Source organism: Cheilinus undulatus, linkage group 2 (genome assembly GCF_018320785.1).
Source record: "Cheilinus undulatus linkage group 2, ASM1832078v1, whole genome shotgun sequence".
In the NCBI taxonomy this organism is placed as follows: domain Eukaryota; kingdom Metazoa; phylum Chordata; class Actinopteri; order Labriformes; family Labridae; genus Cheilinus; species Cheilinus undulatus.
The window spans coordinates 28282927-28307880 of NC_054866.1; the positions used below are offsets into that span (position 1 = coordinate 28282927).

Genomic DNA, 24954 nt, shown 5'->3' on the forward strand with positions numbered 1-24954 from the left:
GCTTTTAAATGTCAAATGTAGTTAAAAACGATATCCAGCACATGTTTGTAATGAGGTAAAATTTTACATAAAATAAATATTCCTTAATACTCCGTCTCTCATTAATTTAGTGTGCCCTGTCTTTAGTTTTTCAATTTAGCATTTCCTTCAATACCTGAACGCAACATAACACATGAAACGTGCTCGTGGACACGCCCCTTTTATAGTAGGGCGGGGAGACGCCGTTGTTTGGTTTCTGTTGATGTCAAAAAGTTACACAAGGGAGGGATGATTTTACAACAGGACGGTTTCACAACTGGAAACGGGGCTTCAAAAGTCAGACCATATAACACTGCTATATCTCTTACCCGTGGTCACATAACCTTCTTCTGCTCAGGAGAGAAACCTCATAAACACTGAACCCGTGTCAGTGGAAATCTTTAGATAGAGGCGAACACGCCTTTTCTCGCCTTTCACAATCCTGTGAATGCCGAGTGAGCAGCAGTGACTGTGAATCCTCCGGTATGTTAACGTGATAGTCTCGGTCGTCGCTAACCAGGAGCTCGGAGTCGCCTGAGTGTTTGTCGGGCCACCGTCGTATCGGCTGCGTTTTTTCCTCTCATATTGGGGACCACCGTGGTCTGAGAAATTAATTGCCTACTAAACAATAGTTCAGCCATGGAGTTGAGTTCAGTGATTTTAACCACCGGAGGCTCCGTCGGATTTTTCAGACTGGTCAACACAGGGGTCGGGAGGCTCCCCATGCCTGAATCCGCCTGCAGAAACGCGTGGAAATGGAGAAATATTGCCACCTCGTTTGTGCACAGTCTGATCACTGCGATATGGGCAGTGCTTTGGTAAGATTACCAACTCTAAGTCAGCTAGAAACCCACATTTTAATACAAACGTGTGGATGGGGAATGATTTGTTGAAAAGTGCTGAACGTGGTTTCATAAATGGACGCTGACTTTGGCGCGGTTTATTCAAAAAGTCATGAAATGTATTTGGTATTTTAATTACCATTTTACTTTAACAGTGTTCTGACTTTGTTGCTTTTCTTTACATTATCAACATTCATCACATCGTAAATTTAAGTTTAAATGATGTAGTTTTATATCCACCAACAACCAGTAATTCACATTTATGTTTAAAGCTCCTGTAAAGATTTTAAGTTGGCTATGAAACAGACTGGGGAAGAACGGATCCCTATCTACTCAAGACCATCAACATATGATTATTTTTATGTACTGTTTTACTGTAGCCTCCACAGTGGGTAAGATTACAGCTGAAGTAAATACAAGTATGCTGCAGAACCATCCCTTTCAAAAGCCAGAGAGCAGATTTTTAACAGCAGCTACAGTAACATTTAACCAAAGATAAAACCAGCTTCAGAATAAGAGCTACTGCTATGTTCACATGTGACAATAAATTCGACACAAACCTAAAATTCCTTACAGGAGCTTGAAGTTTCCTAAAGTCAATAAACAAAAGAATACCAATGAGGGTTTTTTCATCTCTAAGAGTGTTTTCTGATCATGTGTTTTTATTTTTCAGCTTTTTCCATCACCCAGAGATGGCAGAGGATTTGATAGAAACCTTCTCTGTTGTTTCTCATGCTTTGGTGTCCTTTTCAATCGGTGAGTAGCATCTCCCAGCCTGCTGGATCTCTAATTTGGCTCTTGTCTGAATGGGAGTGTGGTGGTGTTTTGGAAAGTGTGTTCATACATAAGGGAGTGAGACTATCTGTTCCAACCTGACCTCACCCATTTACACTCATGCTGTCAGGGCAGTTTTAGGCCAAGTATTTCTTTTGTCTAGAGAATTTTTTTTTTAAATAATCCTGATGTTTATACCTAATCAGTGGAATAAGTTACAGTTTTCAATGAAAATGTCAAAAATTGCTGAATGATCCTTTAATAGCTTTGCATCAACTGATATGTCAATTAAATGTTTGAGAGTTGGTGAAATCTGCCCCACTTTATCCAATTTAAACCAGAAAAACAGGAATAGGACAAGAAAACTTGTGAGAGCTGTAATGCCACACTGCACTCACATAATGTACACTACATGACCACAAGTATTTGGCCACAACTGTTAATTATTAAACTCAGTTGTTTAAATCAGACTTGTCACAGCTGGATAAAGTCAAGCGCCTAGTCATGCAGTCTCCATTTGCAAACATTTGTGATACAAGGTGGGTTGTTCTGAAGAACTCAGTGACTTCAAATGTAATACTGTGATATGACGCCAATTTTGCAATAAGACTGTAAAATTTGATCCTTGCTGGAAATTCTACAGCCAACTGTAAGTGATATTACTAGACAGTGGAAGTTTTCAGGAACAACAGAAACTCAGTCACAAAGCAAAAGACTTTAAAATCACAGAGTGGGGTCAAATAAAAAGTCTCCAACACTGATTCCCTCACTGAGAACTTCTGCTGGCATTAATGTAAGCACAAAAACTGTGCGGAAGGAGCTTCATAGAATACGTTACCATGGCCAAGCAGCTGTGTGCAAGCATCACATCAACAAGTCCAATGCCAAGCATCAGACAGAGTAGTGTAAAGCATGCAGACACTAGACTGTGGAGCAGCAGAAATGTGTTCTGTGGAGGGACAAATCACACTTCTCTGTTTGGTAGCCAGATGGGTGAGTCTGGGTTTGGCGGATGCTGGTAGAACGTTACCTGCTTGACCGCATTGTGCCAACTGTGAAGTTTGGCGGAGGAGGGATAATGGTATGGGGCTGTTTTTCAGGGTTTGGGCTAGGCCCCTTATCTCCAGTGAAGGACAGTCTTATGCTGCGCTCCATTTGTCATCGTAACATGTATTCCAACTTGTTTTTCCGACTTCTGACCGGAAGTGGCAAATAGAACATCTCTCCAAGTCGAATTTACAACTTGTGAACTCGGTATTGCACAAAGCACCCCGACCTCGACATCCAAACATGGCACAAAGTTTTAAGTGTAGTAAAAACTTTGATTTTGACCTGTTTTTAGAACAGTGCCTGACCTCATAAATGCACTACAAAATGAATGGGCATAAATTCCCACAGAAACACTAGTTGCAAAAGGGGGACCAACTCCATGTTAAAGTATACAATGTCATAAACTTCCTGTTGGTGTAATGGTCAGGCAGCCAAATACATTTGTCAATATCGTGTATCATTGTTGGGCTGAAAGTTACATCTGATCACAAGTCTTTAGCAATTTTCTTATTCTAATGAAGAAGTCAACTTATAAATTAAATATTTGATTTAAAAGCTGTGGGGTTGCAAATATTCTATCTGCTTATTTTTCCTGCACATTCAGGTAATAATACTTTTTTATTTTAAGGATGTATTGTCAAAATGTCCAAACTTAAAATTTGTCACTTGCCTTTACCATGTCTGTAAACCTCTCTTCTTTAACTACTGGCGTCAAACAAGAGAAACCATAAGCAGACAGCACCCTTACTGGTTAACAGAGCATAGCAAAATTAATTTTTATCAAATTGATTCAAAATCTCCGTATTTGTTTCAGTTTTTGCTTGTATTGCAAGGTATCCCTACTGGTGAAACGTTCAACTATGTGGCACATCAACATGTGCTGTAGTCATTCAGTTATCATGACACTCTTGTTCTCGGTTAATTAACTTCTACTGGGAGTTCATAATGTAGGCTACCAAGAAATCATTATTTTCTCTCCCTCAACCAAATTAGAGTTTTGAGTAAGTTAGATTTTTCTTAATTGTATGATGTTTTTTTTCTCAGTTCTGTTACCCCACATTCTCAAAATAGAAGCTCACCATGTTTTTTCTTTTTATTATTAATCCCTCAAACTATTACGGGGCAACTAGTCCGTCTTAAATACACACATTTATTGGGTCTGTGCTGGGCAACAAGTACTCCCTGAGGATTCCCGGGATGTTTGACATTCTTTCAGGAAGCCCAGCCCTGGAAGCTGGCAAAGCAAAGGAGCAGTGTCGGTATGTGAAGATCAATGGGGGGCATTATTATCAGTCCCAGGCACCGGGCGTAACCCCGTACAGTCACGTGACATCACCAAGACAGCAACTACGCAAAAAGTCAGTCAATTTATGCAGCCATCCAAAGCAGATGCCAGGGGACAGAGAAAAGGGAGTCATCCTCACAAAAAACAAGTGGAGCGCTTTTTCCAAACCATCCCACTGGAAAGTGGTGTGATTGTGAGGCCACAGGAAGTGCAAGGAGGAGCTTTGTACATTCAGGCATCATGAAACACCATAAATGAATCTCACACTGATGAATGGAAACTTTAGCAATGCTTAGTGCTATGCCTAATGGAGAACTGCCACAATAATTGTTTGGAGAAGCATGTTTCATGTGCTTCAAATACTCAGCACTCTATTTTCTAGGTTGCTTTACATGATGACTCTGTTTTTCTCTCTATGTACGATGTTTCACCCAGAAATTGAATCATACACTACCTCTAAAAGGCTGAAATAGTAAAAGATTCTCCATGTCTACATTTTTAAACATTATGTAAAGTTATCCCCACCATGTCTCTGCAGGTCAAGTTTGCACACACTGCAGAAACACATAGCACCTGTAGTAAGATGTTTACTGCAGTGGCTTGGAAGACTTATCCAGTTGTCTTAAAGGGGGACATATTTTACCTTTCTAAGACAAGTTTACATCAGTCTCAGAGGTCCCCAAAACATGCCCGTGAAGTTTGTTGCTGAAAAAACACTCCAGCATATCTAAAAATTCCCTTGTTTCAGCCCTTCATAGACACTTTTATCCAACGTTAAGGACCTGACTGGGATTTGAACCATCAATCTCCCTGACCATAGTCAGCAGGATAACCCACTTAGCTATCCAGCATCTCAGCTGGTAGCTGAGTGGGTCATTAGAGGAGGGGGAAACTTTCCTCCGAGTGAGGGAGGGCCAACCAAACGTGGGGGCAGGTGCTTACTCCCCATGTGAGGTCACTAGGGTTAAAATCTGAAAACAGCTTGTTTCAGCACACATTTTCTGAAAGGTGCAGAAAGAGAGGGGGAGAGGGAATGGATTTTTCCGGTACTTGAGGGGATTGTGGACAAGCCAGGGACACATATTTTTGTTAGAAAAACCTGAAAAAGTGATTTTTGCATAATATGTCCCCTTTAATCCAGTTTCTCATACATAACTAGGTTATTTGAACAGAGATGTGTTGGTGGCGTTCATCAACCTTGTCTGACAAACAGGTTTGTAAGACAGGAATTTCCCTTTCATCATGTGAACACCCAATAAATCTCACTCTACAGCATCCCAAATACAAAGAAAAAATAGATATATTACTTTGGATGATTTAAAGAAAAACTGTTTTTTCCCTATTTGAAGTATTTTTTGTCAACCAATGTAAACTAAGTTTTACTCTTTTTTCACTGTAGAGATCATCATATATACTGAGGATGGGTTAAGCATTGTCATCAGACCAACATTGGTGGGATTCACATTCAGTGATGGATTTTACTGTTACTGGAAACAGGGTAATATTCGTGTAAAGGACAGGATAGTGAAAGTTGTACAAACAAGGCAAGATAAGAGAATCTCGTTTATCACTTTAATTCAACAAGTCAGGTTGATAGTTGGCTTTTCAAGGAAAAGGATGACTCGAACGCAACCTGTTAACAAAAAAAGTGCTGTTGTTAAAAAGACTACTAGAGTTTCTCTGCCTGGTGCTGTTTTGGAATAACTATTATGGATCAAATAATACACACAAACCAGTTTTCCTTTATGGAGCTCTTTTAAGGGTAAATTATTCACTGGCTTCCATGGAGTCCATTTATTTTTTGTCAACTCAAACCTATCTTCTCATCATCAAAAAGGTCATGGTGTTAGATTTCTTGCATAATGAGGTTAATTCCAGTCTCACAGAGCGCTCCTTGGTCCCCCGTCCTCAACACTTCATTATTTTTCCAGCATTCGTAATAGCTGTCACCATGGATACAGCTGGTGGTGGAGGGGAAGGGTTGGGGTTGGTGGATATGAATAGCCCCTCTCCAAGACACAACTTGGTTGCCGTCGCTGTCACCATGGAAGCAGCCCCCCCCCCAACACGCTCAATACGCTTGAGGCTTCTCTTGTCAAAAGGATGTGGCGTGATTTGGTTGATTAATGAATAATTAAGATGAGTATAACATTAGCTAAACGCTGTCCTTCTATCTCCACAGGTTATTTCATCTATGATTTCTTTGACATGGTGCTCAACCAGAAGCTGAGTCAGTCCTGGGAGCTTCTCTTTCATCACTTGGTGGTAGGTTTTTACAAAGATTATTGACCCCAAACAGCTCTCCAAAGATGTTTTACCTTCACTGTAACTGAGAGGTTGTCAAATCCTGCACCCAAACACACCTGTCAGAAGCAGAGGCACTGCAAAGACAAATACCCGTCTTTCTTGTCGAGTGACAAAAAACAAGTCAGGGAGGAACAAAGAGGCAATCATTCCACAGTGACGCCCACCCCCACCCCCCTCCACACACCCAAAAAAAGCATTCAACCTGTTTTCATGCCTTGAGAAAGTTGAACTCCACCTGGCCGTCCGTCAGTCTATTACAATCCATGTAACCACAGCAATGTCTCTGGAGAATCCCATCAGAGACGGCCATCTTTATTACAGGTTGAAGCTCAGCAGGTTGATCTAAAGGCAGATTTTTCCAGATGTTTCAGCAGGTTGGATCAGTTAATCCTATAATACATAAAATGAGCTGAAGTGGGAACTACTGCCATATTGAATATTTTCTCTCTTGGCTGTGTGACCTACATCCAGGAGCATGTTTATGATGTGTATCGCTATCTGTTGCCAAGTGCTGCTCTTGATATTGTAGTTTCTTGGTCGGCTTATGAAAGCTGTTTATGATTCATATGGGTGGTACGTTGCACATGTTTACAACTTTAAGGAAATATTTTATTATGTAATTAAGAAATTAGGTTGTTGAGACTAGATTCTGCTGCATTAACACAAAATTAAACTGCATTCAAACCTTTTATTCACAGATCCAAATAAAATATATGTGCTATAATACCTATATAATTAATATATAAATGCACAGTAATGGTGTATAAATGTAAAAATAGTTTCTATGTCATATGGACTCTTCTGTCCTAATGAATATTTTCTTTTAAGTAACATCTTGGCAGTTTATGTATTGTCAAAGCTTTCAGTTACGAGGTCAGGCGGAGGCCTGGAAGTAAACAGAGCATTTTGTTCTACAGCTCTTTAAAGGTGCAGTGTATAATACTTAGCCTATAGCCATTAGGGGACCAAACTTTGTAGGAATGGAATATAATATAAATAAATATGTCTAACTAAATTGGTGTCTAATATATAAAAATATCATAAAATAAAATTTTATTTTTTCTTAACTTACATAGGGTAGGTTCCCCTCCATGGACTCTGCCTTCTTGAGTTTTTGCATCTTGCATGCTTTTACAGTACAACAGAAGGAAAAAAAAAAACATTTAAAAAAATCCACTGTTTACCATGATTACCATAAGGAGTTATCCTCACAATCTTGAATCTGACTGTTTGTTGTAGTTAATACTAGGTTGTTTGCAATCAGGTGATCTGGAATGTCCATTTGGGGACATCCTTTCATAATGAATGGGAATTGAAGGAAAGTTTGTACTTTTCAGCTATAAATGGACCTCTATACTGCTTTTGTCATCAGAAAATTTCTACATTCGTTAAATATGATCCCTACTCCTTATAAAAACGTGATTTTTTAAATTCACGATTCTAGTACTAAGCCAAGGGGCTAGCTGAGCCCCTGTAAAAGACAAAATCCTCACTTTGTCACAAACATAATTAAACATGATTTATTTGAACCAAATAAACCTTGTAGGGTAAGGGACCAAGTAAAGATGTGCCATTCACAAACGAGCCTGTGCTATTTAACAGCTCTTTAATGTGAGCCACTGTATCCAGCTCCCTCTTGAATGCCAGTTTCCTTTCCTCTGACTGTGGTCCACTATAAAGTACCTGGGACACTATTTCAATCATTAAAATCAGAAAATTCAGAGCAAGAACTTTGATTCAGTGATGTTAACATACATCCCTAAAGAAAGCATCATCAGCATTAATCCACTATTTGTTCCTGTATGGGTTTTCTTTCTTTGATGGCACTCTGTAGAAGTGAAACCTGGGCTTGTCTCCTCATTAGTTAGCCAGCCAGTTGAACAAGGACTTTCCTTCATTTAGAAAAAACCCATAGTTACTATCAACTTTTCTTAAGTGTTCCTATCTGCCAGGGGGCAGTTCTATGGGGTAGGACGTCACCTGAAACCTTAGATATTTTATGTTTTCCTGACACAACAACTTTAAATTTTTAATGCAACCCCCTTTTTAGTATATGTTAGACACAGACAGACTTTCACGGAGACTGAAAATGTGTCATAACTGGCCAAAGTTTTATCAGCCAGCCCACATTTGTACTGGTCATCCTATCGTTGGATGATAAGATGTGGCAGCTACTCTCAATAAACATGACATAACCACTAAAAAAGATCGAACATTCATAAACTGTATATGAAGATGGACAGAGTAACAGCCACCTGGGAATGAAGCCAAAAGCTGTGTAGGTCATAAGCCTGATCTCCTCAGTGATATCAGACAGGATACGGGTCAAACAGAAAAAAAGAGGAAAAAAACATGTCATATTGATTTTTGTCGATTTTTGTTGGTGCTTATTATACTGATTGCCATGTCTTTGCTCCAAATAATGTGTTTCTTAAGTGGCTGTCTTTATTAGTGCAGAGTGCTTTCTTTCAGGCTAACTTCATTAGCACGTTGAATGGGCGCTACTTTGTGATGTTATGAACCAAAAATTGATTGCATTCATGGTGAAGATATACAAGTTTTGACTGGAGGTTGTTCAACATTCACCTCTAGCTTTGCTATAATTGCAGAGAAATTCATGTCTGTTCCCAAAGGCATACACTATCTATCAGACAATGATAGATAATTGCTGATGGACTGCAAAATTGCCTTGGAATGAGCTCAGGTGTTGAAGTGTTGATGGTTGTGCTATCCTGTGACATCTTGACTGAATTGTTTCCCACCAGTCCAGGTGAGAATCTGTTTTAGTGCTGGCAGACTTAGGAGTCATTTAGGATTAATTGTGGGAACTGGCTCCAACACCACCCTTTGTTGTTAAGGCAAAAGCCTCCCAGAGTTTGACAGTTGATAGCTGTGTCCTCGTCCATCCCCCCCCCATCCCCCCCCCCAAAAAAAAGTCTTGTGTATTTTTTTCTTTACTTCCTGGAAACAGAGTGAATGGACGCTTTTGCCGGGCCAGCTGGCCTCAGATTGTCACTAGAGTGTGGGAGGAACGAGACTTCTCGCTCATTCAAGTTGCTCTCTGTGTCTCTCAGCAGGAGAACTCTTTTCTTTGTTTCTCTTACACCATCATCAATACAGTCATCCTTTTTTTTCCTGTAAGTTATTTACCCTGGATTTTATAATCTTTTATGGGTAGCCATCCTCCTTTGGCTATCTAGCAGTCCTGTCCCTATCTGGCTTTTTTCTTTGACACTTTGTTTTTATTTCTTTTCAGACAGCATTTATAGACTGATTTGTGTGCAATAAAGCACAATAAAGTGTAAGACATCAGGACTTACTATGTAAACATGGTTAATGTACTGGTCGTCACCCTGGTGTAGCACTGAACCGTGCAGGACTGGCTGGTCACACAGTCAGGAGCAGTTTGAACTTTAAAATCTCTTCCATATATTGAACTTTCCATTGATTATCTTTACAAATTATATATATAGAACCTACAGCCAAGACATGTATATGTAACTGATAAAATAAAACCATGTATGTGGAGATACAGTTGACTAGAAAATATTACCATGCCTGATTTAAAGCATACAGGACAAAATATGCACCACAAAAGATGAATGTAATGTGTCGAAGCTTTCATATTTGTTGAGAAAAATTTGAATTTGTCAACAGCTGGCCTTCAAAATGATGTTAAATCATTTTATTTGTATGATCTCAGATGTAAGCCATAAAACAACTGGCTGGCAAATGACTGCAGGATTTGACTAAATACTGTTTTAAATGAAATGCTTGAAGTAGTGTGCATCTGGCATGCAAATTTATATTTTTACACTTATTTTACTAGAGGTTATCAGACCTGCCATGCACTAGTTATACATTACCAGGACACAGGATCATATGAAGGGTTGTGACATGTAACCATCTTAGGTTTTGAGCAGGGCTTTTCAGCTAACTTCTGAACTCTTTAGGGATGTCCCTGATAGCCGACTCAAAGACCAATCATCTTCACTCTCACTAGGAGGAAGCAGCATGCAATATAACATACAAATAAAAATACATGCATTTCAGAGCAATGTATCAAAACACACAAAGAAGTAAAATTTGCTCCCGGCTCTCACTGCAAGAAAGGTAGAGTAGCCAGACTCGCTGCCTTCTTCTCCGTGCGGTTTTAAAAAAGCCTCGCCGACAACAAATGTGTTTTTAAGCGCTCTGCTCAGACTCCATTGCAATGTCGCATCCTGTGTTTGAGCCAGTCTGTGATCCTTCACTGACGAATTTGAGTCAGGGTTTTACACAAGTAACCACTGCATCTGCTTTTTATCAAAAAGGTGCACACTTCATAAATCATAAATATGATATGCCAGCTTCTTCCTCTTCTTTGTTTGTGGTTTAATAGCATTTGGCAAACACTTACCTTCATTACTGCTACCAAGATTGGCAAGCAAATACTGTCACATTTGTTTACTCTTCTTTCTTTTTTAATGGTTTGGGCATATTCTTCATGTGACTCTACTAAACTATACTAAACTATACTGTACTATACTAAACTGTACTGTATACTATACCGAACTGTGATCCCTGAACCGTGTCCCCAAACCATGATTGTTCAGGACGAATACAAAAACCGTTACATCCCTGCTGTTAACCCATTTTTGCCACTTTTAACCAAGTTTGCCACTTTCTAATACATTTCAACAACTTATCATCCTTTCTGCAACTGTTAAGCCATTTTGTCACTTTTTAAACCCTTTCCATCACCTTTTCTGCCTATTTTTTGCCACTATTAATGTTTTTTTCCTCTTTTGACCTGTTGTTGTCTCTGTTATCCCATTTTTTTGCCATTATTAACCCCTTTCCACCACTTTTTATGCCAATTTTTGCTACTTTAACCCATTTACACCGTCTTAAGAAAAAGGGGTTTATATTTTTGAAGGCTATATGCAACGGCATAAATTAATATAAAAAATACCTGTTGATTTGGTGGGAGTGATTATTATTCAGGTAAAAAATGGTTATCACAGCTGGATTTTTCACTGGCCCATTATCTTGCTGACCTCCATGGCCCCCTCATTTGATTGGGCCCCAGAAAGCTCTCCCCATTGTGCCCCCATTGTGGGCAGACCTTCTACCAAGGGATGGGACCGATCCGATCCAATATCGCTGTCAGGTCCAATATGGACTAAATTAATAGATTGGATATCTGACTGATGGCGCCGATCCAAGTGACCAATCCAAATCCATCCTACAGTTTGTGGTAGACCATGAATGCACCGCAGTCTAACACAAGACAGTCTGTGTGTAACTGAGCTAGTATTAGTGTTCTTAGTGATATAATTACCTAGTAGATTAAACGTAAATCTATATTTAGAATAGTCAAAACTAGTCTAAAGATGAGAGAACACAAAGAAGAGTGGGTGTGATGTTAGCCTGATATACTCTACAGCGTGGCTAGCGCTGAAAGCTAACGCAGACCCCCTTCGTTCCTCTTTGCAGATTAATATCGTGCTTTGCTATTTAGGGTAAGCGTTGCTGTTTCTAACTTACACTCAGTTGTTGTTGTTTTTTGGATAATGTTCATATTTATTTTTTAGAAGTAGTTCAAATACATTTGTTTGGAATACATTTAAATTCAATTCATTTTTGTTTTTTGTTTTGTTTTGTTTTTTTTTTTTGCTTTTTAATAGGAGGAGCTGGGTGGTTTTTTTCTATAGTCTCATGTAACCTCACATATTAAGCCAACAACAATAATAATTGTTTATATATATATATATATATATATATATATATATATATATATATATATATATGTGTGTGTGTATATATGTATATATATGTATATATGTATATATATGTATATATGTATATATATGTATATATGTATATATATGTGTATATGTATACATATGTGTAGATGTGTATATATATATATATATGTGCATATATATATACGTGTATATATATATGTGCATATATATGTATGTATATATATATATATATATATATATATGTATGTATATATATGTATATATATATGTATATATCGGAATCAGTATCGGTATCGGCACATATTTATCGGAATCAGATTGGAACTGAAAAAAGTGGATTGGTGCATCCCTACTTCTACCAACCAGTTGTAAACCAGCATGATGGAGCAGTTTGACAGGATTTGGAACAAGAAAATAGACTTAACGTGTTATTTTGGTTGCGTTAAATGGAATATAACTCCTCATCTGAAGCAATGTCTACCTAAACATCACAGTATGGCAATTCTAGCATGCTAAAGTTAGCTACATTTAGTGAACCAGTTTTACGTGGTTTACCCACAGATACTGTGATCCCTTGTTAAATAGCTCATGACTGTTTTCTGCGAGTGTCATTGCAGTGGTCAAGAGGCAGTCTGAATTTGTGTTTAATCAACTGAAATGTAAAATTAGCCAACTTTGGACATCCCTTGTTTGTTTCCTTTTTGTCAAACAATATTGTTTATTGTCTAAAGTCTCTGTCCATTAGTGCTTATTTACTCAAAACACATAATAATTTCCATGTGCTTTTTATTTCCATAAACTACTGCAAAAGTTTCCTCTCTAAAACAAGCATACGGTGGAGCAGGAGGAGGTGAAACAGGAGTTTTGTTAATCCCTGTTGTAGCCATCCTAGAGGAATTATAAAGGCAAACATTCCATGGAAGTTTTTTTTTTCTTTCTTATTGACTGGAGTTGAGATTAGCAGCTTCTTATTTCTGTCTGAGAAACATGTGGACCCTGCCACAATCACTCACGCCTGATGAGATCCTGGCAGTCGTGACCCTGTGTTTCCTTTGGAGAAACAGGAAGTTTTGATAGTTCAGCCTGAAATGGGACGTCTGTTTCTGAGGAGGTTAAAAAAGTAACATGTAGCGCTTTTAAAATATCTTCAATGTGAGAAGTGTTGGAAAACAGAGCAGTGTTAATGAATTTAGTCGTTTTTTTCACTGTTAAAGAAATGTAATGCAAAACCAGGGTTGTGAAAAATCCTCTCTCGCATATTGAGTCCACTTCAGCCTTGTTCACCCATGACTCCTGGAAATAGTGAGCTTATGATTAAAAATATGGGCCACAGGAGAAAGATGCCAAGCACAGGCAGAAAGACGTGCTATTATTTTCCATGGAGAATAAGAGCTTGTGAAAAGCAGTATGTCCAATGTTCCGTTTGGAGATTTCTTTTTACTAATAATGCCAAATGAATCCATTCCCTCTCTTTGTGAGCCCACATGGGTTGCAGACTTTCATGCATGTTTGCTGTTATCCTCCATAAATGTCTCTCATCCCCTTCTCATTAGGGTGAATTCAATTATGCTGATGAGAGAAGCAAGGGCTGACACTCCTGAAACAGATCAGGGCAGCGCAGGTTAATCAGCTGTTTAAAGAGACGTGCTGTTTCCAATCGCATCTGCTCTTCACTCTCTGCTTTCGATCCACACAGGCTCTGAAATGCTGTCTTTCAGGCATACATAGATCTTTGTTGTGTAACATCTCATTATTATTTACCACACTCTAACAGAGGTGTGTCCACGGGCTGCAAGAGATGTCCCCCACTTTGAGATCTGATTGGCCATATGTGATGCCTTCCAAAATTTCCAAAGTATGACTACTTGTTTGTGCTGCATTACAACAGGCTGTTGTTTTTAATGCACTTTAACATAGGAACTTTGAGGATTTATTTTCTCACTAGCAGCACTCTTGACCTTAAAATAGAGAACTTCTCACTGGTGCTTAATAGAGATGTTCCAAAACCATTTTTCCATCCCAATACGGATTCTGTTACCAGACTGTTGGGTATTGGCCGATACCAATGTAAACCTTCTGGACCGACTGTGCTGTGGAAAACTGGCACATTATTTCAGCCTTACAGAGAACCCAGAACATGGCTCAACAAATGGATAAATCAAAATAATGATACAGGGGGCCACATTACAGCCTCTCCATCTGCCTTTATAGCCATAATGCTCTATTCAGACTATCTCCATGATGATCTCCATGCTTAAACATGTGCAGTTTGACACAGCATGATGTGATGAAGGAACAGCCTGCCATTGGTTGACAGCTCCTTAGAAAGGGAAAGCCTTTTAGCATTCGAGCTAGCAGCAATACATGATCAAAAATGGATCTAAATAAGATAAAAATGTTGTTAAGTTAAAAAACAAAAAGAAAAATGAATCCTATAAACAGGAATAAAAAACATTTTAATTTTTGTGGTCACAGTACATGAGTGGAGACAGAGAGTGCAAAATGTGCAAAAACTTAGCCTCGATCAGGCTCTTTACAGAATATAAGGAAATGTGTCAGCCTTCAGCCACATTTACTCTTACACTGATAGTAAAGGTTTGACATGATTTGTTAACACCCTGTTGAAGCGACTTATTTCCCAACTAGCTTCTGGGAAAAAAAACTCAAACCATGTGATTTGTCACACACTACAAATCATGTATCCTATATCTCAGAGCAGTGGCTTTCAACTGGTGTTTCATAATGTGTGTCTGGCAGAAGTAAAGAAGTGTCCAAATGTCTATGCGGTGCCTTTTAATCATATCTGATTTGCTCTGTCTCTCTGTTATGCCACATGTCTTTCGATCCAAACTGCACTATTTGTCATTAAATTTATGTGATTAGTTAAGAAAATTTGGGTCAGTTTCCACTAAGGAGTTGATGGTTTCTAAAGTTTTTGACTCTGATTAATCTCAGCATATACAGGGTTCATGTGAATATTCCTTCTGTTTAAATTGTCCTCTTTTATTTTGTTGTCAGTAAGATCAAGTCACATAGCACATCATGCAGCTTCCCTTATCATTACCTCCGCCAAGGAGGTTGTGTGATCAGCAGGGTTTGTTTTTTAGTTTGTTTGTTAGCAACATAACTCAAAAAGTTATGGATGGATTTTGATGATATTTTTAGGAAATGTCAGAAATGGCATAAGGAAGAACTGATTAGATTTTGGGAGTGATCCGGATCACCGTCTGGATCCAGGAATTTTTTAAAGTATTCTTTACTATTGGGAGATAGAGCTAATGGCGGAGGTGTGCGCTCTCCGAGTGCTTTTCTAATTAATTATTGTGATAATGCTATGGGGTGTGCACTGTGCAGTTCACAACTAAACATAGAATGAAGTTTAAGGAAAGATGTCCCACTTTTCCCTCCTTCAGCAGAGGAAGATAAACCCGTAAAGAGTTAAATATGTCTCCGTTTATCACTGAAAAAACAGCATGCGCTTTGTTTGTATTTCTCCTTACAACCTGTGAAATCCTCTTAGGTGCTCACGCTCAGATTTTCCATGTTTTTAAACTCAGCCTTGGTCATTTTTCCTCTCTGAGGTTAAGTGGGGAGGCCCATACCAACCTCAGATATGAATGGAACTTGCCTCTGTTTACCAGGCATGAAAATAGATATTTGTGGGTGGAGCATGGAGCGGCGTGACGTATCAGATGGAGAATGTCAGTTTTGGAGGCAGGATACTGTATCTGGTTGTTGGCCAAGTCATGACACGCATCATTGGAATATTATGTCTTATGGATCTCTACAACTTTAACTCTGAAAAACCTGGTTATCTTGTACTGTATCCTGTTTTTCTTTGTTTCTTCATTCTGCTGGATGCTGTTTTTTAAGGACAACGACAGGTCCAGCAAATAAGATTTGTAATAATCTGTTATTTCTAATCCTAAAATCCACATAAAGTCTTCACTGTTACACAAACAGCTTGTCTGTGTCCTAATTGTTCATATTTACAGTCCACATAAAATAGAGAATACAAAACCCAACATTTAATTCCAAACAATCAAATCAAACAGATGAACAATTGTAGAATTTAAAACCTAAGACATAAACCTTACGTAATGGTCAAATGCAAATTTCAGTGCATTCAAAAAATATTCAGAGCCCTTCACTATTTAAATTTTGTAATATTGCAGCCTGATGCAACAGTCATTTAAATTTACTTTTGTTCTCGCTTATCTACGCTTAATCACATAAAGTGACAAAGTGAAAGCAGAAGTTTAGGAATTTTTGCTAATTAATTGAAAATTTTAAAAAAGACTGAAATATCACATTGACATCAGTATTCAGATCTTTTGCACAAAACATCACATTTAGCTCAGTTGCCTCCCAATTCTCTTCATTAGCTGAGATGTTTTAACATCTTGAGTCCACCTGTTGTAGGAACTACCAGGAACTATCTACAGAGCTCAGAGACGGGATTGCTGCAAGGCACAGATCTGGAGAAGGCTACCAAAAAATACTGTGTTGCACTGAAGGCAAAAGTTACCCAGCCAAACTGAGCAATCGGGGGAGACAAGCCATAGTGGAGAGGTGACCAAGAACCTGATGGTCACTCTGACTGAGCTCCAGAGATCCTGTGTGGAGATGGGACAAAGTCATGGCAGAGAAGCCAGACAGAAGCCTCTATCCAGTGCAAAACACATGAAAGGCCACTTGGAGTTCGCAAAAAGCACCTGAAGGATTCTCAAACTGTGAGAAACAAGATTTTCTGGTCTGATTAAACCAAGACCAAACTGCTGGTCCTAGTACTTAATGTCATGTCTGTTGGAAATCAGGCACCGCTCATCACTTGCCCAATACCATACCAAGAGTAAAGCATGGGGGTTGAAGCATCATGTTGTGGGGGTGTTATTCAGCAGCAGGACTGGGAGACTGGCGAGGGTGGATGGCATCCAACCTGACTGAGTATGACAAGACTTGCAAGGAACAATGACATAAAATCTCCCAGTCCAGGTGTGCAAAGCTTGTTGCATTCACTGAGACACTGCACACAATGACAGAGATTTTCAGGGCCAGCAGTTCCTGAAACCCTACGGCTGTAGACAGTTATAAGTCCACTGAAAACACTTAGTCCAACTTTTGCTTTCCTCTCTCTCTGCCTCAGTGACAGGTTTTGTGGTAGCTGTTGTTATTTATTTATTTATTTATTTAAATGTTACTACAGTTTCCTATTACTTGAGTGCTCCCACATCCTGACACTGACACTCTGAGGGGTGGGATGGACAGGCATCTATCTCATGAACATAATGATTTAATCCAAGGTGGGTACTTCTAAAAGAACAGATGAAGTAGATTTCAAGTTGTTGGTCAAACTATTTATTGAGTCAAAAATATGAAAAAGAAACTGTCTGTAATTAAGTGACTTGCTGGCTGTTCTGCTGCCAGCTTGTGCTTGTGGAAATCCCTGCCATGGATTCATTTCCAACCACCCAAAAGTTGGAAACCTGCATCTATAGGTTGTGCCACTTCTCTTTTTCAACATGCACCTTGGAGTGGCAAACCAAATAGAATAGGTTTTTAAAAAGCTCTAGTGTCAACATTTTGTTGGCTGAACTGTGAGCTGCTGGAGCCTCTGTTGTTTTTGTGGAGGTTTAAGAAAAACATATGGTGCAGAAGGATACAAAAAAATACTTTCTCTCACTCTTAGAATCAAAATAAGGACATACTGTTACATGAAAAAAAGAAGAATGTGGGCTTCAATTTTTTTGGCGGGAAAAGATGAAGATGCAGGTGTGTGTGTGTGTGTGTCTCAGCAGTGTAATTTTTTTAGGCAGGGAACCCCTGGAGCATCCCCCTACTCTGTGTTTATTCAGACATGAAGACACACATCTGGTCTCCACATGAACCTCAGATTCTCCCGAGAGAAAGAGAGAGAGAGGGAGAGAGAGACATTCTTGGGCCTCCAGCTTCCTGAGAGGCTTTCTGGCAATGCATGCACCCCCTCAAAACATCTCTTTGCTGCAGCTCCACTTCATATATCACACATGCTGCCTTGTTCTCAACCCCCCTTTTCCCTGTATGGCGCCAATCCCCCCCCCCCCATCCGCCCACTCTTTGCAGCTTGCACCACCCCCTCACATGGCTACAAACCAATGAGAGCCCACCAGATCCTGTAGTATTGTATCTTGTTTCTGTGATATCTTTCCTGGGGCATGACTATTTGACATGGAGGAATTTTCTTTGCAATATATTTTTTTATAGTGAGAAACAGCGGAGAGAATGTAGAGGCAAGAAACGGCAAACTCCACAGACTGCAGGATTCAGTTGCTGATATGAGATATATAATATAATATTACTGATATAGACCAATATTAGACATCTGAAGATGACTATGGATGTTCAGAATGTGCTTTTAAGGTTTCTCAAAAACCCTTATAGTCAGGCATCATATATATGTATGCAGTCAAAATGTTGGGTTGTTAGATACTTTTTAATACCAATTTTTAAACAATGCAATCCACTTTAATGAGCAATAAAATCATTAAGTGCCAAGGCTTTTAAAAGAACGATAGGATAAGATAGTCAAATAAATGAGGAATTAATGCATTAAACAATGCATGGAGCCCATGGCATACTGTCTGAATTGCACAGGGGTTAGGGTTAAATCAGCAACACAGTTTTGTGAGTTTACTTGCAATGCTCAAAGATTTAAGACTAATAAAGTTTCCAGTATTTGTAGGTTTGGACTTTCTTCTTTAATCACAGTGACAAAGAAATCAGTATCAGTATCTTTCCATCTTACAGGTATCATATTACCTCTGGGGATCAATAAATTGTTATCTTATCATATAAAAGCTTAAAATTCTGGTATTTTGACAACTCATATAGGCCACTCTTCATGAAGTATAATATTTTATTATCAACTGTCATTACACTTGGGTTACATTTTAATTTTGGTCATTATCATGTAATGAAAAAAAGCAGGCCTGAATCCAAACAGGGAGTTTGTTAACACTGTACAAAAATCCACACTAACACAAAAACTGTTTTAAATTCATAATGGAATATTCATAATGCAACAAATTGCCTATTAGATCGATTTATAACATGATATTGAAAAAATGGACCACTTTAGGTGCCATCCATTCTCACCAGTATAGGCGAGTGTAGTGAGCCTTTTTTAAACTTTTTTTCCAGCCTGCAGGTAGAAAGCAGAAAGAGCTGTTGTGTTACACACTCTCACTCACTTGGCACAGTTTCAAAAGAAGCTGTAGTGTTTGAAAAGCAGAGCACCCTAAAGGAAGATGTGAACTTTGTTTACAATTGGCATAATGAGTGATGTAATGCTGAGAGTAACACACTTTGTTCAGAAATAGGAAGGAGTCGACACAGTATAAACCATTTGTCATAGCCGAAAGGAGCAGGGTGGGGCAGAGAGGGAACCGTGCGTTTGTTCTCCCTGAGTGCCACGCCTAATAACCGAGGAGAGGAGCGTTAAACAGATAGAGAAACTTGGCTGAGGTCCAGCCTCTGTGGGAATACCAGAGTACTTGCGTATGATTCCTGAAACAATGTGGGTGGGTGTGTGAGCATGAGAGTGGACAGCGTAGGAACAACCTCACACTGAACATTTGTTGTAAGGGGTTAACCATTTCAGTGTTTTCCGTGGTAATATGTGTCACAGAAAAGCTGTAGTATCTCCATCAGACTCACTGGCCACGATAGGACTAAAGCATTCAGTACCCATATTTTACATTTTTAATTCTATCATATTCTAGTATTACTGGGGGAGAAAGGCTTGCTAATTTGATGTCTGTAAAACACCATTTTCAAAGAAACAAAAACATGTCTTTCTTTTTTTTCAAACAGAGGCTCTCAGTGGTTTACTGATCATCACATCTCATATTTATTTACAGCTCACACAACTACAAACACTTTAAAAATCAAATATACATGTCCAGCTCCTGGTTAGCTAGGAAAAATTGGGGTTAACAAAGCCGTTTTAATGTTATTAAACATGCTTTAGTATATCATGTTAATTTAATCTTAATAAAACTGAATTGTACATGAAATTGTTGAGCACAGTGACAATCAGAGAAAGGTAAACAAACAAAGCCATTATGCAGAGTGTGTTAAATCTGATTGTTTTACAGCTGTTGTGCTCTAAAGATCATTGAATCAACACAATGAACAGAGGAGAGAGACAGAGGAGACTCCTTGCATCTAAAGGTTTCCTTAACATTCTGACCGATGGATTTATTTACAGTTCACCCTAATTACAGTAATATTCTTGCATACTGTCTGGAAAGTCTTTATGCTTGGAAGTCACATCACTAAGCTTGAACAAGTAGACACGCGTGAATATTAAATAACATAAACCCTAGAGGTCTAGAAAAGCACCACAGAAACTCAAGCTCATAACAAACAAAAAAAAACCCGAATATCTTTAGATTTTTTTGTATATAACTCTAAATAGTTTTTGTGCAGTGATGATGAAACCATATGAATCAGGTACACACTGGTCGAGAGAGGTCTGGCTGCACACCTAATATTTCTGACGACCACGCTTATCACGTTCATCTGAGTGCCGGTACAACATTTTCAGTTTTCGTTATTTGTTATAATTCAACTTTATTCATAATCAAAGTCTGGCAGTTACATTAATTAAATAATAGCATTGCCAACATTACAGACTAAGAAACACTTTTAAAATATAACAGAAAAAGGCAAGAGGTCTAATCAAGGATTAAATTATGTGTAGACACGTTTTAGAAGTAGTTACACTAACAGTGGCTCACTTTAGCTCATCTAACTTACATAATTAACGTTACTATATATGAAAATGTAGCTAAGTTAGCTTAAGCAATGTGAGCTTTAGCAACCTTGAGCTTAAGCAAGTGTAACTACAGCTGACTTAGCTACGTAGGTAATGTATCTTACATACCTATGTATGGTACATTGGCTTTGTGAGCTTAGCTGTACCTATGTAAGCTAAGCTATGTTAGCCACAGTCAGACTGGCTTGCACTGTTTGGCTCTGAGTCAGTTGCCATTTCGGTACAGTGTAATGAGGTTAAAATAATTTATTAAGCTGCAAAAGGCTTGTTTTGTACATTTTTATTTCATTTAGACAACTATGTGGGTGCACTGTGGACACTGTTACTGATTGGGTTGATCAAGGGATAACTTGTATGGTTTTTGCTAACCTAAGACTGATTAATCTGTCGTTGCATGGGTGTTATTTCTGCCAAACAAGTTTTTTTTTTCTTTCAGCCCTAGTTTAAACCGTTTAAGCTTTAAGTGAAGCTGCTAGACTGTAGCTTTATTTTACCCTCCAAACATAAGAATGGCATAAACTTTACATCCATTTTTCAGTAAACAAAGCAAATAAGCTGTTTTCTACAAATTTTTAGAAGTTTTGGTTTGTGTCGACTGGGGTGCATTTACAGTAAGTAATTAATTGTGTTTCCACTGTCAAAAGGTACCAAAACAACTGAATTGTACCATACTACCTCCGGCACCCTTGTGTTGGGTAAAAAGCTTACCGATCCAACCCAAAAGGCTAGAGGTATGCTCAGTGCTGGCCTACACTGCTGCCTACCAAGTAGGGGTACAGCTAGCCATGGAAACACGAGCCAGATCAGGTTTACAGTGCCAAACTGTACTGAACCAAACCATACTGACTGGTGGAAATGCACAAGTGTTACCGTTTAATTCTTGCCTGTTGTTTGAGTTTAATGATAAAAAATCTCAACCAGCTTTATTTTTATAACAGTCAGATCCCTAACTGTGAATGTTGGTTGTGGAAGATGTCAGAAATGGCTTTTTCAACAGCATGGAGTTCCTGTTCCTTTTGAGCATCAAGCTGAAATGGAGCAGCTTTTGCTGACTTCATCATGATTTCTTGGTCTCTCAAGGATGAGGCAGAGGCTGAGACATATATTACACATGAGGTGATGTAAACCTCCACTCCTCCTTTCACACCTGGTATATGATTACCTCGAGTGACCACAGTTGACCCAAACTCACCTTTTACCAGTCATGGACCTCCCTGATGTGTCATGGGAGAGTGGAGAAAAGGCTCATTCCCAGAGCCTGCCATTGAAATAACAGGCATACCTTTAAAAATGAATTCCCGCACAGTAATAATTGATCATATTTGGTTTAAATTATTGTGTCTGGCACATCCAGTGGCAATCTGAACGGATGTTTGTGACAGTGAGGCTGTTGTCAGCTGATGAGGCTTAACGCAGGTCGCATGATAGTAGTTAGAACCACCGCCCCTCTGTCCTACAGATTATTGTGTGTGTGCTACCAAACTTTGTGCTTTCTCTGTGTTACTAATCTTTACTGTCTCATGTTTCCAAGCTCCCCATCCTTCCCTCCTTTTCTACTAGTGATGAAGGCCCTCCTACCTCATCATCACACCACTCTGCTCTGCCTATGACCAGATGGCTCCAGCACGTCTTTGCAGAGCTTCCTATTAGTCTCCATATACTTCACTCAGCTGTTTTAAATCCCTGTAGAAGCATCACTCAGGAAGCACTGCCTGTCCAACAATGTTTTCTCAGGACACAAATCAGTTATGTGTGGGAGAAACTTTTGCATCTGTACAGAGATTTGGAGTGGTAATTCATTATCCAAATGCATTTCAAGCCTTTTGCATTTTATTTATGGCAACAATGCTTTACATAAGGCGTGGGAGCTGGTGTGTTTACAAAACCCCATGTGTTTACCTTGTTATAAAGGAGTAATGATAGCTGTAGTTATATTTGGCGAGATTACTCCTTATCCTGTTCAAAAAAGTTTGCATGTGTTTGGTTAACACTGGTAGTCTGCCATCATGTGACGGTACTGATGTGCGGACATGTTCAAAGACTGATTTCATTCAGGGAGATATTTATGAATTACTGGGGGGATAAACTCACCTTTTAATCTAAGTAATCTTTGATGTATGGGTTAAAGGTGTGTTTTTTCTTGATTAATTTGTGTTTGAATGCTATATTTGAAGGCAAAATATGTAGAATTTTCAGACTCAAATGACTACATTAAATTACTAGTAGTTTCGATATACACTTTTTAGCTTATTACTTTAATTACTTTATTTATTTCCAACAGTTTTCAAAGCATGGGAAAATATTGAATTTTATAGTTGTGACAATCAGGCTGTCAGTCAGTAACATGCAGAAAATCATCCTGGAAACACGGATGTTCCATGACCTTGCAAAGCAGATGGATTGGCCAGATTGCATGTCTGTCATCAGGCAGATCCATCAATGTTTTGTATTAGGTCTGACCAATCAGGGCGGCACTAAAAGCAGGGTTTAGTTGTACTGGGAGCCAGTAGGAATGCCTGCTACCAGAGTAGTGTTTAGCTTAGATGTAGCTATAGTATGGCAGCAGTTTTATCAGAACTGGACCACATGTCTGTATTGGAACAAGATTACAGACCCACACTAAAAGCTATTCATAATGGAAATGGTGTTTTCACTCTTAGGCCAACCTGCTTCGGCATGGATTAGTGATCAGTAAGGGCAGGGTTTAGTTGTACTGTGAGCGAGTATGGCTTCCGCTGGTATAGCGATAAGCTTGGATATAGCTATAATATAGGGCGGTTTTGATAGTACAGAGACACGTGTCTATTAAAACAAGAGCAAAGACCAACACTGAAAACTTTTTTTGATGAAGATTTTTTGCACTTCTACTGACCAGCCTCGGCATAAGTTTTACCTAACAACAAACTCCACCTTTTGTAACCTGTGACAGCAACTGTCTGCTAAGCTCAGAGCTGTCTACCGCCTCATTTTTTCTTGCCACCCTGACTGGCCCATAATGAATGTGACAGAACATTTGTCCAATCACCCTGCGATAATTTTTTGTAAAGTCCTGCCCTTCCCAGATAAATGTGAATGAAATGCATAAATGAAAGTCTATTTGGTTAAATGTCGGATGAATGACTGCTTGATTCAACAGTGTGAACTGCTAATGCAACCTGCTGTTCTTCTGCTGTATCTTATTCATGTTTTGTTTGCACATTCTATTGCACAAGTGCACTCTGGACCACGGTGGACCATGTACAAGGCCAGATTCAGGTTCCCTGACTTTTACATGTGCCTGGATTCAAAGCACTTGAGTCAAAGCCTGAAGGTACACAGCCCAATTAAATAAGTAATAGATGCAAACCTAAACCTTTGTAGTGAGGGTGTAGGGATCCAGATGTTCCGCCATATTTCAGTGATGTATTTGCTTGTTTATACTTCAGCTTCTGGTAGCCTGTGAAAAGACCACTCACCATGTTTTTCTTTACACAACCTCTGACATGAAAACACTCCTGCAATAACAAGGTAAATAGGTCACATGTTTGAAATATACCTAATAATCTCAAAACAAATATGGGTGTGGACGTGCTAGCATAGGTATCTACTGTATGTCTTTCTTCTGTGATCTAAGTGAAAATACTACTTTGTCACACAGGTGTGCAGGTATTTGTATGTGTGTGTTTGTTTTGGTGAAACTCCTTAGATTCTGGGTGTTGTTCAGAAACACTGTGACCACTAAAGCATGCTGAGACTCTGGAGAGGAAGTCCATTTTATTACTCGAGGTTGTGTGTTTGTTTGAGAACATGCTACCTTCACAGACACACAAACTGGTGTGTCAAGACTCCTGAAGCTTCCTGGGTTAATGAACTCTGTTGCCTTCCTCCCAGCCCTTTTCTTCCTCACATGGTGCTATTATCATTCAGCACTCACTTTGTCCATTGTTATAGACAGGCTGTGTTGGTACTGAACTTGAAATTCTTCTCTGACTCAGAGCAAGTTATCAGCTGAAGGCAGGGAAACTGGTTTGACATGGAAATCCTTAATTACCCTTGTGCTTGTTCTGACTATTGTCAAGGAGTGAAAATGAGATATGATTTATTCAATTCATTTAAAATGAGCTGGCCTTT

At 38.9% G+C, this 24954-nt stretch overlaps 1 protein-coding gene across 1 annotated transcript in view; it reads left to right on the forward strand.

Moving 5' to 3' along the window:
- The first annotated feature begins 260 nt into the window (after positions 1–260).
- Positions 261–24954, forward strand: part of tlcd2 (TLC domain containing 2) — a 43125-nt gene continuing 18431 nt past the window's right edge. Inside the window, exons 1-3 of the mRNA XM_041811703.1 lie at positions 261–836; positions 1534–1616; positions 6152–6234. Of these exons, the coding sequence (XP_041667637.1) occupies positions 658–836; positions 1534–1616; positions 6152–6234 (345 nt within the window). The 5' untranslated portion in view covers positions 261–657. The remainder of the gene's footprint in view (positions 837–1533; positions 1617–6151; positions 6235–24954) is intronic.